This window comes from Dermacentor andersoni, chromosome 2, assembly GCF_023375885.2.
Source record: "Dermacentor andersoni chromosome 2, qqDerAnde1_hic_scaffold, whole genome shotgun sequence".
Classification (NCBI taxonomy): domain Eukaryota; kingdom Metazoa; phylum Arthropoda; class Arachnida; order Ixodida; family Ixodidae; genus Dermacentor; species Dermacentor andersoni.
In genome coordinates, this window is record NC_092815.1 from 6,713,548 (window position 1) to 6,730,287 (window position 16,740).

General features: G+C 45.4%; 1 protein-coding gene and 1 non-coding gene across 3 annotated transcripts in view; one reads left to right on the forward strand and one right to left on the reverse strand.

Moving 5' to 3' along the window:
• Nucleotides 1-16,740, forward strand: part of Nost (Nostrin) — a 67,947-nt gene that overhangs the window by 32,131 nt on the left and 19,076 nt on the right. For both annotated transcript variants that reach the window (XM_050190187.3, XM_050190188.3), the window contains 3 exons: nt 557-645; nt 8,110-8,238; nt 8,557-8,782. In XM_050190187.3, coding sequence (XP_050046144.1) covers nt 557-645; nt 8,110-8,238; nt 8,557-8,782 — 444 coding nt within the window. The remainder of the gene's footprint in view (nt 1-556; nt 646-8,109; nt 8,239-8,556; nt 8,783-16,740) is intronic.
• Nucleotides 1,020-1,092, reverse strand: TRNAL-CAA (transfer RNA leucine (anticodon CAA)). The gene has a single exon. It is a non-coding gene; the product is annotated as a tRNA-Leu (tRNA).

Sequence of the window (16,740 nt, forward strand, 5' to 3'; positions counted from 1 at the left end):
TTTGCAGAGAGAAGTCAGTTTTCTACGTCGTCTGCACGCTTTCTTCTGGGTACTGTTCGAGAACCTTCAACACCTTAGTTATCCTCAATGTGTGCTGTTTTTGTGGAGCACTTTCTGCCAGCTGACAGTACCACCCTGATAAGATGGAAAAGCACACACTGTTCGCCAGTTAGTTCTTACAAATCTGTAAAAACATTCAGCTGCTAGCTTTATTTTCTTGTGCCCTTAATATGCACATAGTGCCACACAGCTGTTCACAGACTGTTATCATTTAGTGAACTGTGTTATGCAGTATGAGGAACTGCAGTATAATGTAGTAAAAAAGTATTTTATTGTCAGAGTGATTTCCTTCTTTTTTTAAAAATCATATTTATCACAGACATTAATTTTATTTTGTTTGCAACCATGGCATTTTTGATTAACAAGCCTAGCAATGATATCAACCCTAAACCCTCTGATTTGAATGTAATAACCCTGTTGGCACATACGTGTAACAAGCTATAACCCGCTTGTTTATGTGAGCAAAGTGTGACCGACATCTTTCGACCTTGTGCAGGTGTGGAGTCTTTAGCCCAGGCTTTCAGGGAATCTCCTCGCTTTGGTGATGAGGAGGCCCAGCTACGTGTCCAAGAGAAGCTCCAACAGGTTTGTGCGAGCCAATCTGGGCTTATGTGCTGCGCGAGCCCGCTGCGCACTCCAACCGACTCCAAAGTTGGACAGGTTGAATGTGATCTACGAGGAGGAGCCAGAAACATTTAAGACAGCAGTGATGAATAGCTGTGATTGTGGGTCAGCGTGCGGCACAAATTGCCTGTATTGGTGAGAAGGTTTACAGTTACTGTATATGCTACAAACGAGAAGAAAGGGGGTTAACCGAGGGGCCCAAATTTTATTAGTCATATCATAAGAAGCCAACAAACACTGACACTAAGGAAAACATAGGGGAAATTACTTGTGCTTAATAAATGAAATAAAGAAACAATAAATTAATGGAAATTAAAGTGCATGAAAAAACAACTTGCCGCAGGCGGGAACCGAACCCACAACCTTCACATTTTGTGTGCGATGCTCTACCAATTGAGCTACCGCGGCGCCATTCCCCAATCCACTTTCTTGGGCAATTATGTGTCCTAGTAGAACCCTGGGAGTGTCAGCCGGCGCCACCACTCACAGACCTTGGCGGCAAATGTGGAACATCCTTTTTTTGCCGCAGGTGTCACGCGAACATGATCTTTTTGGGTGAAGGCAACTGGTCAATAAACCTACTCATGCTACCTGAAGGCATCAATGTTGCCAGATTCAAGACCCTCATTATGTATGCTACAGTAACTCTAGTTATGATGATGACCTATTGGCATATCCTTTGAAACTGGGCGGTGACAAATAGTCACCTAGGCCTGCTTGAGTTATCTCAGGTATGCTATACATGCTTATCAGTCTAGCATTTTGTATAGATCTCCTTTTCTCTAAATCTCCTGTTATGATGATGGTGATGATTTATTGGCACCCCTTTTGAAACTGAGCAGTGATGAATAGTCACCTAGCCTTCTTAATTTATTCAGTCAATACCAGAGAAGGCTCCACCTGGTGGGTAATTGAACAAAGTGTAAAAGTGCTGCAAGTGAAATTCCATTCAAGATCTCAACTTCTAGCCTCCTTAAGTTAATCAGTTAATACCAGAGGGCAGGCTCCACCTGGTAGATGCGTGAACAAAGTGGAAAAGTGCTGCAAGTGAAATTCCTTTCAAGATCTCAACTCTTAGCCTCCTTAAGTTAATCAGTTAATACCAGAGGGAAGGCTCCACCTGGTAGATGCTTGAACAAAGTGGAAAAGTGCTGCAAGTGAAATTCCATTCAAGATCTCAACTCTTAGCCTCCTTAAGTTAATCAGTTAGGATGAATGGATGGATGTTATGAGCGTCCCCTTTGGAACAGGGCGGTGGGTTGCGCCACCAAGCTCTTGCTATTATACTGCCTAATGTCCTACCTACGTTAAACAATAAAAAAAGAAAAAAAAACACTATGAACTCACACAACCAAAATTCCTGATCCCCTATTGTGAACTGCGCTTTTGTACATCTCTGTTTTTTGTCGTTTCCCTACTTTTATTCCACCAATCCTCCAATCACCTATTACTTATGTCTCTTGCACACCTGTTTGCTTTACCACTGCTCCCGCTGAACCCAAGGGCTTCAAGGAGGCCAGTAGGGCCTAAATTGGCCGCTGGGCAGACGTCTTCACATTCTAATAAAACATCCTCCATAGCTTCCCTAGCTTTACTGCAGCAAGCACATGCTTCTTCTTCCTTCTTATATCTCGCTTTATAGGTGCGTGTTCTAAGGCATCCCGATCTCGCTTCGAAAAGTAATGAGCTTCCCTTTGAGTTATCGTAAATTGTTTCTTTCCTTATTTCTTTTTTTCCTCTTAAGCAGTTATTCATGGCAGGTTTCTTTTCCATTGCCGCCACCCATGAGATTATTTCAGCCTCTCTGACTTTCCGCTTGACCTTCTTTGTTGCTGTGTTGCCCACCCTACAGGCCACATACTTGCTCGTAAGCTTCCTAGTTCTTTTCTTCCACTGTGAATCAATGTTTTTCCTGTACAGATACCTGAACACTCTCCCAGCCCGTTTAATTTCTTCCATATTCCCGAGCTGTTCTTCATACTCAATTTTACTGCGAGCTTCCCTCACTTCAAAACTAGTCCAGCCAATATCACCCTGCACAGCTTCATTTGTAGTCTTCCCGTGAGCGCCCAATGCGAGGCGACCCACTGACCTTTGGTTCCCGTCGAGTCCTGATTGTACCCCTGATTTAAAGCAAACAACCGCATTTCCAAAAGTAAGTCCTGGAAACATTACACCTTTCCACATACCTCGGAGCACCTCGTACCTATTGTATCCCCATAGCGCTCTGTGCTTCATTATGGCTGCATTTCTTTTCCCCTTCACTGTTATGGTTTCTTCCTGTTTCCTTATATCTATTTCCTTCATTTATCCATATACCAAGGTATTTATATTCTCTTATTCAAGGTATTTCCTGGCCCTGTATCGCTGTCCACTGTTTTCATTGAATACCATAACACCTGATTTTCTAACACTAAATTTCAAACCTAAATTGTTGCCTTCCTGTCCACAGATATCAGCCAGACGTTGCAAATCGCTTTGCTTGTTAGCTAGCAACACAATGTCGTCTGCATAAAATAAACCTGGGAGTTGCTGCTCTACTACTGTACCCGCCTGTTTGTATGAGAGATTAAACCCGATATTACTTCCTTCTAGCGCCCTCTCCATCCTCACCATGTACATCATAAACAGCAGCAAGGATAAAGGGCACACCTGTCTCAGTCCCTTGTTGACATGAACTTTCTCCTCGCTTCTCATCCCTTTCCATTCAACGCAAATGGTATTTTCTAGGTAAATCTCTCTCAAAAGCTGTAGACAATCGTTACCTAAGCCTTCCCCTTCCAGAATATCCCACAAAATGTTGCGGTCTATGTTGTCGTGAGCTCCTGTAATGTCTAAAAAGGCCACATACAACGGTCTGCTTTCTGCTTTTGATATTTCAATACACTGAGTAAACAAACAAGTTATCATCCAACCGCCTACCTATTCTGAAGCCATTCTGAAGCTCCCCCAAAATGCAATTATTCTCTGCCCATGCTTGAAGCTTTTAATTTGATTGCCTGCATTGCTAGCCTGTATATTACCGATGCTGATGTAATGGTCAACGGTCTAAACGAGTGAATTCTGTCTTTCTCCCCCTTACCTTTATAAAGTAAATTCATTCTACTTTGTCACCAACTGTCTGGTATTCATCTGTCTTTTAAAGTTTTTTTTCCACTGCTTTCACTAGAGCTTCCTTACTTTTTGGTCCTAGTTCATTTATCAGCCTAAAGGGAACCTCGTCTAGCCCTGTGGCTGTGCGCTTAGGAATTTTCTCTTCCGCTTTCTTCCAGTTGAAATTTGTCAGAACCAGCTCCTTTTTCACTTGGGTTTCTTTCATGCTCTCCTTTTCTTCAAATACAACCTCGTCATTGCCTTGGAAAGATTAGGCTGTTGCTTTTCGGATGTAATTTATTGCCGCTTCTCCTTCCAGTCTGTTTTCATCTTCGTCTAGGATATGTTGTTTGATCGTTGTTGACTTCCTCCCTAATAAATTTATGTGGTTCCAAAATATTCTAGGTGTGGCCTTTTTTTTCTCACGTATTTCTAACATCCAACGTTCACTTTCACCTTAATACCACCACCTTAAGGAGGCTTAATACCCACCTTAATACCACCTTTCACCTTTTTTTACCTTAATACCAGAGGGAAGGCTCCACCTGGTGGATGCTTGAACAAAGTGGAAGAGTGCTGCAAGTGAAATTCTATTCAAGATCTCAACTGTTAGGCTCCTTAAGTTAACACCAGAGGGAAGGCTCCACCTAGTGGATGCTTGAACAAAGTGTAAAAGTGCTGCAAGTGAAATTCCATTCAAGATCTCAACTCTTAGCCTTTTTAAGTTAATCACTTAATACCAGAGGGAAGGCTCCACCTGCTGGATGTTTGAACAAAGTGTTCCAAGTGAAATTCCATTCAAAATCTCAACTCTTAGCCTCCTTAATTTAATCAGTTAATACCAGAGGGGAGGCTCCACCTGGTGGATGCTTGGACAAAGTGGAAAAGTGCTGCAAGTGAAATTCCATTCAAGATCTCAACTCTTAGCCTCCTTAATTTAATCAGTTAATACCAGAGGGGAGGCTCCACCTGGTGAATGCTTGAACAAAGTGGAAAAGTGCTGCAAGGGAAATTTCATTCTAGATCTCAACCCTTCTCGTTTGGAGACAAATCTGCAGTTTCTGAATGAATACACAGAGCTCAGGTTTATAAAATTTTGTATTGTCACAGAGCATGAGATTCTCTAGAGTAAGAGCAGTCTTTGTGGGCCCAGTTATTCATGGAGGCAACTTGTTGAAGATCGCCATGGTTAGGCCCCCTGCAGAAAACGGTCTCGCTTGGCAGTTTATTGTACTACCTTGAGCACTCATTAGATCTGCCTTTCTTTGCGAAGGCCTGTGCAGACTGAGATGGGCTCTCAATGGCAACTCTTGAATGCCATCTATAAATAAATGGATTGAAGTAGCTGTTTATCTTGCTGCACATTTTTTTAATGCAGTGACTATATGCAATCATCACATTTAGGTAGTGTCCCATATGAGAAATTTTAGTTTGTCAATAACTGGCAGCGATATTGAAAGTGATTAGCTTTAGAATCCACATATTTCCTCACCATTGCATGCAGTGGTGCTAATTCACACAATGTCAAATATATGCCAAGTCAATCACAAAGATATACACTAAGCCAAAAACATGCAATCGTAAAACATGTACTGCAAAGGTACGCATATTTTTTCTGTGAACAGGTTATACGGCTGACTGGCAAAAGTGTCTTCCATATTTTTTTAGCAGCTCTGTAATTGTCCTATTTGGTGCCTTTTTGAATAATATGTGGATGCCCGTGAATGCTGGTTTGCAGCCACAACTGTGCAGCACAGGGTTGACTGGTAGCTAGTAGATCCAGCTGTTGTTTGCATGTTTTTGCTGTGGTTACAACTTTTTCACTTCCAGATGGCACTTGTAAGAGATGTTTATTATGAATTACTTTGTTTAAAAATACCAGTTGAGAGTTTTCATTTATGTCATTCGTGCATTCTTTTATTGTCTGTACATTTCTCGGGTGCAAGTGCAAGCTCAGGTACCATTACTCCCTTTTCCACATACTTCCTACTACATTATATTTATTGTCTGCATAGCAATCACTATGGACATATTTCTCATGCCTTACTCTTTAATTACTACCTCTTCATGTTTTTATGTCTGTGTGTTTCCTCCTTGTGCTGCCCTCTAGGAAGGACCTGATGGGGTAAAGCAGCTAACATTTTGTGTTGCCAGGGGGTGGGGCTTGGGAGGTTGAAACCTCCCTGCCCCCATTTTCCATGGAACAATAAGCTCAGAAAGAATGGCATGAAAGGGAAAAGTTGAATGTGAAGGCAAGTCGAGGGCTAGTGGCAGTTCGAAAAGGTGGGATTGTGTCATGGGTGCAATCCCCTCTCCCATGCACATGAACAAAACACCAAAATGCACAAATAGCCATAAACTCGTGTCCGATAGTGGAAAAAGTGGCCACATTTGTGGTTGTTGGAAGAAAGTAGGAGAATTTTGCTAGCCGCACTAGCGATGGCTGACACCTGACTGAACAAGGGGGGTTTCACAGTGGAACAGGACAAAGCACCTAGTGGGGAACAAAGTAAGAGGACCTATTTCTAATAATTACCGTACTGACAATGATGAATAGTAGGGCAATCTTGTAAAATATTTCACTTCCCATACAGAGGACACACCGCCTAGTAGGCATCATACCTTGCTGGTGAAGCAGCGCACTGACACTGACACAGTGAAGACACAAGAAAAGACGACACTCGTTGCCAATCACCAACTAACCCAACTTTACACATTACTGAGCCTAGTAGGCATAAGCAGGGTGAGCAGACAATTAAAGGAGCCCATTTCAAAAGGTGCAAGCTGACAGGCCATTGCATCTATTAAGATTCCACAAATTTCTGTGGGCCTTACACAGCCAGTGACAAGGTGTTTTCGAACTGAACACACAAGGTGATCCACACTGAAAGCTGGGGAGAGAGAAAAGCTTTATTGCAGGAAAATCAACAAGGATGCAAAATGCTGTCTGAAGCAACCGCACATTTTTCTTAGTTTATTTATTTCCTCAAAGGTCTCTTGTTGAGACATTACATTAAGGAGTGGGTGGTTAATGGCAAACAAAGATATTACAAGTTGCAATGGGATGTTTTCGTTGAGCTGCTTAAGTGCAAATAGGTCGATGATAGTGGAAACTTCGGTAGGCAGGCCATTCCAGTCTCGTGTTGTGCGCAGAAAGAATGATTGCTGAAGAGTCGTGATGTGGGCTTGTGGGGGATATACTGTGTTAGGGTGACTGGTGTGTGCAATGCGATGTTCTCTGTAAGGGTCGCCAAAAGGCAAAGAATGGAAAATTTATGAAAAAGGTTAAGATGTGCTATTCTACGGCGTGAGTCTAGAGAGGGTAAGTTTATGTGGGCTTTTAGTGCTGAGATGCTTGAAATAAGTTGACAGGATTTCGTGTGTTAAAGATAAAGCTGTTCACAATACATCATTCTGCTAGTCTGCAGATGTGAATATTGGGGTTGGAGAATACATCTCTCGCGCATGTGCATAATATTTCTGCAAATGGTGGGCCACAATGCGTTACATTGTTCACTATGGGTTGGTAAACGTTGTTGCTTATATAAATGCTTGGAAAAAACAAACAGCGTTAAAACGGTACTAAACAAGAAGACACAAGACAGTGTGCCATCTCTTATGTTTGGTCCCATTTTTAGCTCAACTAGCTCATCAACGTACATTATATAAATGCATCAAGTAGCAAAAAAAAAAAAAAATGTGATGGCCTTATCTTTTTTTAAATAGCATCATTTTTAAAAATACCATAAGGACGATAGCCTACTTTGACGCAAAGTGGCCACATGCTGCATTAATGAAAAACTGTTGTTGTTCAGCAAAGTAAAAATGTGCATCTTTGTTGATAAAGCGTGCTTTATCAACGAAGATGCACAATGAAGGTTACACTTTTACTACGCCTGCTTCTTTGTGTATATATATATATAGTATATTGAGGAAGAGGGTGAAAAAGTGGTAGTGGCCAGCGAAGAACCCGTCCCTCCTCCCTAAATAAAGGTATGGTTACGCCACCGGCAGCTAGGCAGATGCCAGGCAAGTAGCTGGTATTCAATATTATGCGCATGTGGCTTGCAAAAAATCAAGCCTGTGGTCCAGTAATCCTGGCGGTTCGCAGAGGCTACACTTAGAGGAGTTTGTACGTTAGATACAGTGTATATACCGTAGCGCAAAGGCAACACCGAATTTTAACCTGTATTTCACACTGCAGCAGATGCCACTCGGCAACCACAATGTCTTGTAGTATTCCTACTGCACAGATCTGAAAAGAAAGGAGTCGACATAAAAAAAGGTGATTCTTGTACAGTCCTCTGATAACAGAGCATGCATGTTGCGCAGCTGCGGCAAAGCCTGGCATTTTTGGAGGCATCGCGCCACAAGGTGCAGTGCTGTCTGGCAGGCCTGGAGGGTCAACCAAGGCCACCACATCCACTGGCTCCACATTTAGAGCAGCGCAGGGACCGACAGGCAAGTTGGAGACCACATTTCATGTTGGTAGCAAAATATAGCTGACGAACTAGCTTGTGGTAATGAACAGCCTCAAGATTGCTGCGATGTGAGGTGTACAGTAGCACCGTATGACAGCAGGCGTGATTCGACACTGCGGCCTTTCCTGCCTCGTTCTGTAATAAGGTTGAGAAAGTGACTGCACGTAATGTAGTGCTATCTTTTTTTTTTAATTCAGTGCTACTGGTGTGATCAAGACTGAAAGGCCATCGGGTGGAGCAATTGCTCTTTGCCTGTTGTTCCTTTGCTGCAGCAAATAGTGGGAATGTTTCCATGCAGGGTTTGGCGCAGACAGTGCTTAAGATTCCACCCTGGCTACAGCGGCGTTCCTCAAGTGCCGAGGAGTGGGACCGTGGGGCAGCCGACGGGGGTGCCGAAGTCCCCGTGTCCCTTGAGACTGAGCAGGAAGAAGAAGAGCAGCCATATGCTAATGTGCTGCCCTCACAGTGCCGAGCGTTGTACGACTACCAGGCCACCATGGATGATGAGCTCAGCCTGCGCTCAGGTGCTTGCAAACACATCACTTTTTGGTGCAGTTTGTGCTTCGACACCATGCAATTTCAGAAATATATCAGTAGCGTACACATATGCTGGCCTCAAGTGCTTGCGCAGATTCAGAGCCAATACAGAAAAATCTGCAAACCATCTGGTTGCAGCTAAGAAAACTTGTGCAGGATCCTAAGATAGAAAGCATCAAGCTAGAACTGGATAGATGGCAATTTTCCTTTGTTTCTAACCTCTTAACCACATGTGCAAGCCTCTCGTTGCATCCTGAGACATTGAAGGAGCAGTAGAATCTCGACAGGGAAGTGTGGGTGTGCAAAGCTGAGCTGACACTGTTGCATTGTCATGTAAATTAAATCCACTAAGAGTAAAGAGACGGCTGCGGCAAGATGAAGCACCTTCTTGCTTTGTCCCGCATTTGTCAAGTGCTGTTGTTTTCAAGATTCAGTTGGAATTTCGCATCTGCCACTTGCTAACATGCCGCCTGCATCCCAGATGGGTTGTGCACTTATACTGTAGATACTCGATACAACACCTTCATTGTGCAGAATGAGTTCGCTATATCAGAAATTATCATGAAGCTTCACTGTGACTTACTCCTAGCTTAAAATTCTGCTTTTCTCAGTGCCAAAACCACAATATGATTATGAGGTATGCTTTAGTGGGGGACTCTGGAATAATTCTGACCACCTGGGGTTCTTTAATGTTCCTCCAATGCACAAGAAACGGGCATTTTTGCATTTCACCCCCATTAAAATGCAGCTGCAGCAGCCAAGATACGATCCCGTGACCTCGTGCTTAGCAGCGCAACACGACTTGCACCTAGCTCATGGCACATAATGATGCATTCTGTGCAATATAAAAATTGTGCCAAAGAGCAGAATTTCTCATGTCCCAATATTTGGTGGCATGCTTTTGTGAATATGCCCTTCATTTATCAAGTACGTGCATTTTGCCTTGGGTGATGTCTTTGCAAGTCAGGTGCAGCTGTCGCAGTTAGTGAATCACTCATTTCTCTGTGGCAGCTTGCCCGAGGCCTATGGTTGCAAAACCAGGCAAGACAAACACCGCTACATTTGGGAACGGTGGATCAGCTCATGCCTTATATATGCAGGTGTTTTCACAGTGCACATAAAATCTGATAAGTTGCCATCTAGTGCTGGGAGGTACGTGGGAATAACCAGCTTCGTATGTGCCTTGCCATCGGAAAGAGACAAGGCATTTCACCCTTTTCACCTTGGCAAAAATATTGGTATGCGAATCTACATCGAGAGCAAGGCCAAAGGAAGCTTTATAGCAGCACAAATTCGCAGCCTCTGTACTATCCTAATCATACTAGCAATGAACCCTCCGCATAGTTGTGCTCTGCCCTTTTTGCACCCAGACAACTACAAGGCTAAGCAGCTCATATGCTGTGTAAAATAAGTGCAAACCTCAGACTAACTTGCACACCTCTCCGCCGACAGGAGCTTTGTGCTTCGTATATGCTGCTTTACTTATATTCTGTGCCACAGGGTCATATTTAGCATTCAGCATTTTCGGTTTTCATTTCCACATTTTTTTTTTCCTTTTTCTGTGAATATATTCTGCAGGTGAACATTGTGGGGATGCACGACTCTCATGCGTCCCCTGATACGTTGTTTTCCCGCATAGCTCCCGTCTCCTGTAATTCAACTTCGCCGCGTGGCCTGCGGCCCGCAGCGGTCGGTGTGGTTGAAGCGCAATACAAGAGATGGCACGAGTGCTGCGCTGCTAACGCCGCATCACGGCTTATATTCTGTGCCACAGGGTCATATTTAGCATTCAGCATTTTCGGTTTTCATTTCCACGTTTTTTTCTCCTTTTTCTGTGAATATATTCTGCAGGTGAACATTGTGGGAATGCACGACTCTCATGCGTCCCCTGATACGTTGTTTTCCCGCATAGCTCCCGTCTCCTGTAATTCGGCTTCGCCGCGTGGCCTGCGGCCCGCAGCGGTCGGTGTGGTTGAAGCGCTATACAAGAGATGGCGCGAGTGCTGCGCTGCTAACACCGCATCACGGCGGGGTTACTTGGGCGCGAAAAGGAGAAGGCGCTTTCTCTTTGGCTCGAGGTCGGCAAGTAGTGCAGACGTTCCGCGCGTGCGCCGATCCATGCTTCTGCGAGACCGTCTCGCAAGGGCTTGTTTGAACGTGCCACCGTTCACGTGATCGTACGCGCGAACGACCAGGCGTTGGAATCCAGCATGGGGCGAACATATTCGCTCACTATCCGGTCGCAGTGAGTCGGACTTCCGCGATTTGTCGCACTCCCATTGGCATGTTTTGGGGATAGCAACTCGGCTAGCAGGCACTGATCTATGAAAGGTGCAATAAATGCCCTTGTGATTGTTTGCACTACTGTGTTGTCGTTCCTTTGTCCCAAGAGCACAAGTGAGAACCCCACAACATTCACTTTTTTTTAGATAATTTGTTGCATTGAAATTAATTCTGGCTTAGCGAATTTATTGGCTCCAGAATATCCTCTATGATTGCAGATAACACTCTTGTTGCATCCAGTATGCAGATTAACAAAGCTTTAGAGAAGTTTAGAAAATGCATGATGCGACTATGCAGGCATTATGAAAGAGTGAATTTATTATTTGATCACAAATAAAATCACTTTATTTGTATAAATTACATGTGGGCGGAGCTAGAGCAAATAATACAGAAAAAATTGCTACGTAGATACAACACTGTGTTTGCTTCCAGTGCACTTTCCCAGTTCATTGCCTGTAGTGTCTGCAGTGGGAAGACTGCAAAGATAAGGATGCTTCCCTCATAGTGGCAGGCATAATGGACACAAATTAGAAAAAAAAAAGAAAGTAACGATTGCTTAGGCAGCAGGCTGATGCGTGGCTCATTACTAGCCTTTGGCTATCGGTCCAAACATATTTTTGGCATTTTTGTACATCATGAAGTATAAGTAAAGAAATAACTTGAAATAAACTTGAAACTTGACCTCGCAATGCTTCTAGTATTGGAGTGCCGATTGCCATCTTGCATTCACTAGCCCTTTTTGCTTAAGACGGAACTCCAGGAGAACAAAAATTCGGAGTAATTTCATTTTTTCTTTCTTAATTTAAATTGCGTAACATTCTATGTCATTTTCAAAACTTTTCTCTTCGTGTGTTGTGGCAAGTGGTCCACACCAGCAATAGTGGAAATATGGTAGCATTAAAATTGTAAAATGTATGAAAAACGACATTTATCATTAGGAAATGCGGCGTCCAGCTGGCTCCTGAACCAATTTTCAGCTTTGGTTCTTGCTAATGATCATAATGATGATCTTTGTGATAATGCAGTATAATGCAGAGGACTTGTAAAACATTCCAGCTTTATTAAATAAAAACTTTTTCTACTAAATAGTTTTCAGTTACTAGCAGGTAGTATGTGTTTGCAACATATCAATGGAGGTAGAGCAGCACTTTTGCAAAGATGGTGGCAAGTATAGTTTGACATGTGACCAGAAAACAGTGATGTCCATGATCCAACTGTGCCTTTAAATCAATACAAACAAATGTGTAGAAGTGTGTGCATATTTGAAGCTTCCAAATACTGTATTTATTTGAATGTACGCCGATACTTTTCTTTAAGAAATAAATAAAAATAAAACGAGAATGTCTGGGGTCGGCTTAAATTCGAGGATGCGGTATGGCAGCAACCACCAGACACTGCCGACTCCAGAAAGGTCGATGCCACGAGGCTAAAAACAATGCTGCCAATTTTATGTAGACACAACCAAGCGGAAATGCCCATAACCACGGAAATCATACAGACGAATGCGAAGGAAGTCACAAACATTCGAGGCCTCGCTCGGAACAAGTTAAGACGCCTGTCTGCTTCAGCATGCCTTCAAAATGTCTCCTCCCTGTGGTCTCTCTATTGCACCAAGTCAGGTAGTGAACTTAGTTACGCCGACATATTATGAAATTCCAGTCAATCAGACAGCAAGCAAAGGCAAGCATTCTGAAAGTGCAATATCTTGACGACATTGTATGTTTTTCTCACAGTCTAATACTTTTTTTTTTCGTTGGCCTTACATTCAAGGAAAGCTTGTTTCTTTTATTTTCTAACCTTGCGAATTCGGGGGTCAGCCTAGATTGGAGAGTAAATTTGGTAATCGATTTTATATTGTTAATATTGCTATGGAACAGTATTTCCAATGACGAAGAGGCGAGCAGTGAGAAGACGACGCCGACGATTAGAGGCTAGCGTGGGCTGTTGCCTCTTGGCCAAGTGCGGTGTATTCCCTTGTAAATATAGTTGTATTTAGCTTTTCGTCTGTGTCTTCCTACGTAACATATCTGGCGGAGGTGGACGTTCCCTGTACCTCGTCACAGGGCTTCGCAGTGGACGGTACGTCGAACCTTCCTTCATGGCTCCCGGCCTCCGACACCTGCTGCCACTTCGATGACCTACATCACTCTCCCCGCTCCTCGTGATCCTGGCGTATTATCGGGCAATGATGGGGAAGATGTCGAGGACTGGATTAGCCTGTACGAGCACGTCAGCTGCAATAACTGGTGGGACCCTACTATCATGCTTGCCAACGTAGTCTTTTACCTCAGTGGCACACCTCGAGTTTGGTTTCGGACGCACGAAGATGAGCTCACCAGTTGGGATTCACTTAAGCAAAAGCTCTGAGACTTATTCGGCAACCCATACGGTCACCAACTTGCCACGCAGAAGGCGTTATCCAGCCGTGTGCAGACGTCAACGGAGCCCTACGTCACGTACATTCAGGACGTCTTGGCTCTATGCCGCAAAGTTGACGCACATATGACTGAGTCCTACAAGGTTTCCCACATTCTCCAAGGCATTTCCGATGACACCTTCAACTTGGTTGTTTTCAACAACGTGGCGACGGTAGATGCATGCAGTTATAAAAGAGTGCCACCACCTGGAACTCGCTAAAAGCCGGCGTATCGACCAGCAGTTTGCCCGTCTCCGTCTGCCCAACACCCCAGCGACATCTTCCTGTGCCGACGCTCCTCGTCCCAACAACACTGGCGATGTTACCAGGATCGTCCGGCATGAGATCGAGGCCGCCTATCCGGCTGCCTTCGACTCCAGCTCCTTCAACGCACCTGCAGTCACGGTTTCCGTGATCCAGGCAGTTGTCCGTCAGGAATTCACAAACATGGGTCTTCACACCACCTGCTCGGCCCATCGCCCTGATACTTACCCGGCTTCTTCGGCTCTGTCCCATCCTGCATCTTATTACCCACCACGTTTCCACGACCCATCTGAATGGCGCACTGCTGACGACAAGCCCATTTGTTTTCACTGCTGTCGAATCGGGCACATTTCTCGGCACTGTCGCAGTCGCTGGAGTTCCCCGACCCGGTCTACTTATACTGCCTACTCTCGCCCTTCAGGTGGCCCTTCTCGTCCCTATGCCACAGGCTCCGATAATGCCACCACTGATTCTCTTGCGCCGAAGCGCCCCTATTCTCGTTCACCTTCGCCCCAATGACAACAATCTCTCTCTCCCCAGCCCCGTCGCTTCTTTTCGCCGTCGACAAATCCTCTACTGATGTTGCCCACTCATCTGAACCTTCTTGACGTGCAAGTCGACGGTGTTTCTGTACTTCGTTCGTTTGCCACCTTTGGCACTGACTTTCGTTGACTTCGTGTCATCCCCACCAGTGCCCGACGGTCACTACATTGCAGCTCCTATGCAAGACGTCCTACTTACACACGGGATCACAGTACCTAATACCGTTTTATCTATTACGGCGAATTGCATCCGCCTACCAGTGGTCAATTTTGGCTTGACGACACAAGTGCTGCCACGCGGGATGTCTCTGGCCCAGCTTTGCTCATTCGAGGATCACTCAGTAGCATCTATTGCAGTACACGACAATTCAGCTGATGCTCCTCTACCATTGCAGTCGGCAACTTGTATCATTGCCGACTTACAGAAAATGATTGCGCCCGACATGCCGTCTGAGCACGCTCGTGAGCTCTACCGCATTGTTTTCCTACCACAATATTTTTTACTTTAACGATCGTCCCTTGGCCCAAACTACAGCTGTTAAACATAGCATTAATATCGGCGATGCCCCTCCTATTCATCGCCGCCTGTATCGAGTGTCACTGGCCGTCAAGTTATTGACGCAGAAGTTCGCAAAATGCTTGCAAGAACATTATTGAACCGTCATGTAGTCCATGGGCATCACCTGTTGTACTGGTAAAAAAGGATGGCTCATGGCACTTTTGCGTGGATTATCGGCACCTTAACAGGGTTACCAAAAACGATGCGTATCCCCTACCTTGGATTGACGACGCCCCTGACTGCCTCCACGGTGCTCGCTACTTCTCTATTGACCTTCACTCCGGCTACTGGCAGATTGCCGTGGACGATCTCAGCCGCGAGAAGACTGCTTTTGTAGCACCTGAAGGTCTTTATCAATTCAAAGTGATGCCGTTCGGTCTATGTAACGCTCCTGCCACTTTTGAACGCATGATGGACTCCCATCTTCACGGTTTCAAAAGATCCACGTGCCTGTGCTACTTGGACGACGTTATAGTATTCTCCCCAACGTTCGCCACGCACCTCGAGTGCCTCTCGGCAGTCCTGGACGTTTTTCATCGAGCCGGTCTGCAACTCAACGCAGCGAAGTGCCAATTCGGCCTTTGCCAGATTACCGTCCTTGGGCACCTCGTTGATGCAAACGGAGTGCAACCGGACGCAGGCAAGATCCATGCTGTTACGCACTTCCCTGTTCCAAAGTGTGTTAAGGATGTGCGCAGCTTCATCGGCCTTTGTTCGTACTTACGCCGTATCGTGAAAAATTTTGCGGCCATAGCACGACCAATAACCGAGCTTTTGAAAAAAAGACTCCCCTTTCCAGTGGGGCGATAACGCGGCCTCTGCATTCTCGCATCTAACTGACCTCACAACGCCTCCCGTTCTGGCCCATTTCGATCCCCTTACACCTACCGAAGTCCGTACTGATGCCAGCATTCACGGAATTGGCGCAGTACTGGCACACCGCCAGCGCAGCCACAACCGTGTTATCGGTTATGCCAGCAGGCTCCTCTCACCCGCGGAGCGCAACTATTCCACCATTGAACATGAGTGTCTGGCCCTAGTTTGGGCGGTTGCAAAGTTACGCCCATACTTATAGGCCGACCCTTTTCCGTTGTCACAGACCAGCACGCGCTTTGCTGGTTATGCTCACTGAAAGATCTTACCGTAGAGTTGGTCGCTGGGCCTTACGCCTCCAGGAATATTTGTATTCTGTCATCTACAAATCTGGCCAACTACACAAGGACGCTGACTGCCTGTCTCGCTACCCAGTCAACGAGCCTGCCGATGCCGACAGTACTACCGCCAACGGCATTTTCTCTGTGTTTGCCTTCGCTAACATCGCCGATGAGCAGTACGGAGACCTATCGCTGCGAGCACTCATCGAGCGTCTGCGCTCTACACCTACCGACACATTCGTTCGCCGATATGTCCTCCAGGGCGGCATTCTGTACCGAAGGAACTTTCTCCCTGATTCCTCTGATCTTCTTCTTGTCGTGCCAAAGCATCTACGATAGACTGTGCTCTTTGAGATGCATGACGCACCTACTGCAGGGCATCTTGGGGTAACCCGCACGTACGATCTCGTCCGCCGCCGCTTCTATTGGCCTGGTCTCGCTCGCTCCATCCGACGCTGCCTGCCGGTTATCTCCAGCCGATCACCATCCCTGTGGAACCGTTTTTTCGTGTTGGATTAGACCTCCTCGGTCCCTTCCCACGTCATCCTCTGGGAACAAATGGGTAGCCGTCGCAACTGATTACGCCACCTGATACGCTATCACGTGGGCTCTCCCTACCAATTGCGCCACTGACGTCGCAGACTTTCTCTTGCGTGACATTATCTTACTTCATGGCGCCCCGCGACAGCTGCTTACTGACCGTGATCGTAACTTCCTCTCGAAAGTT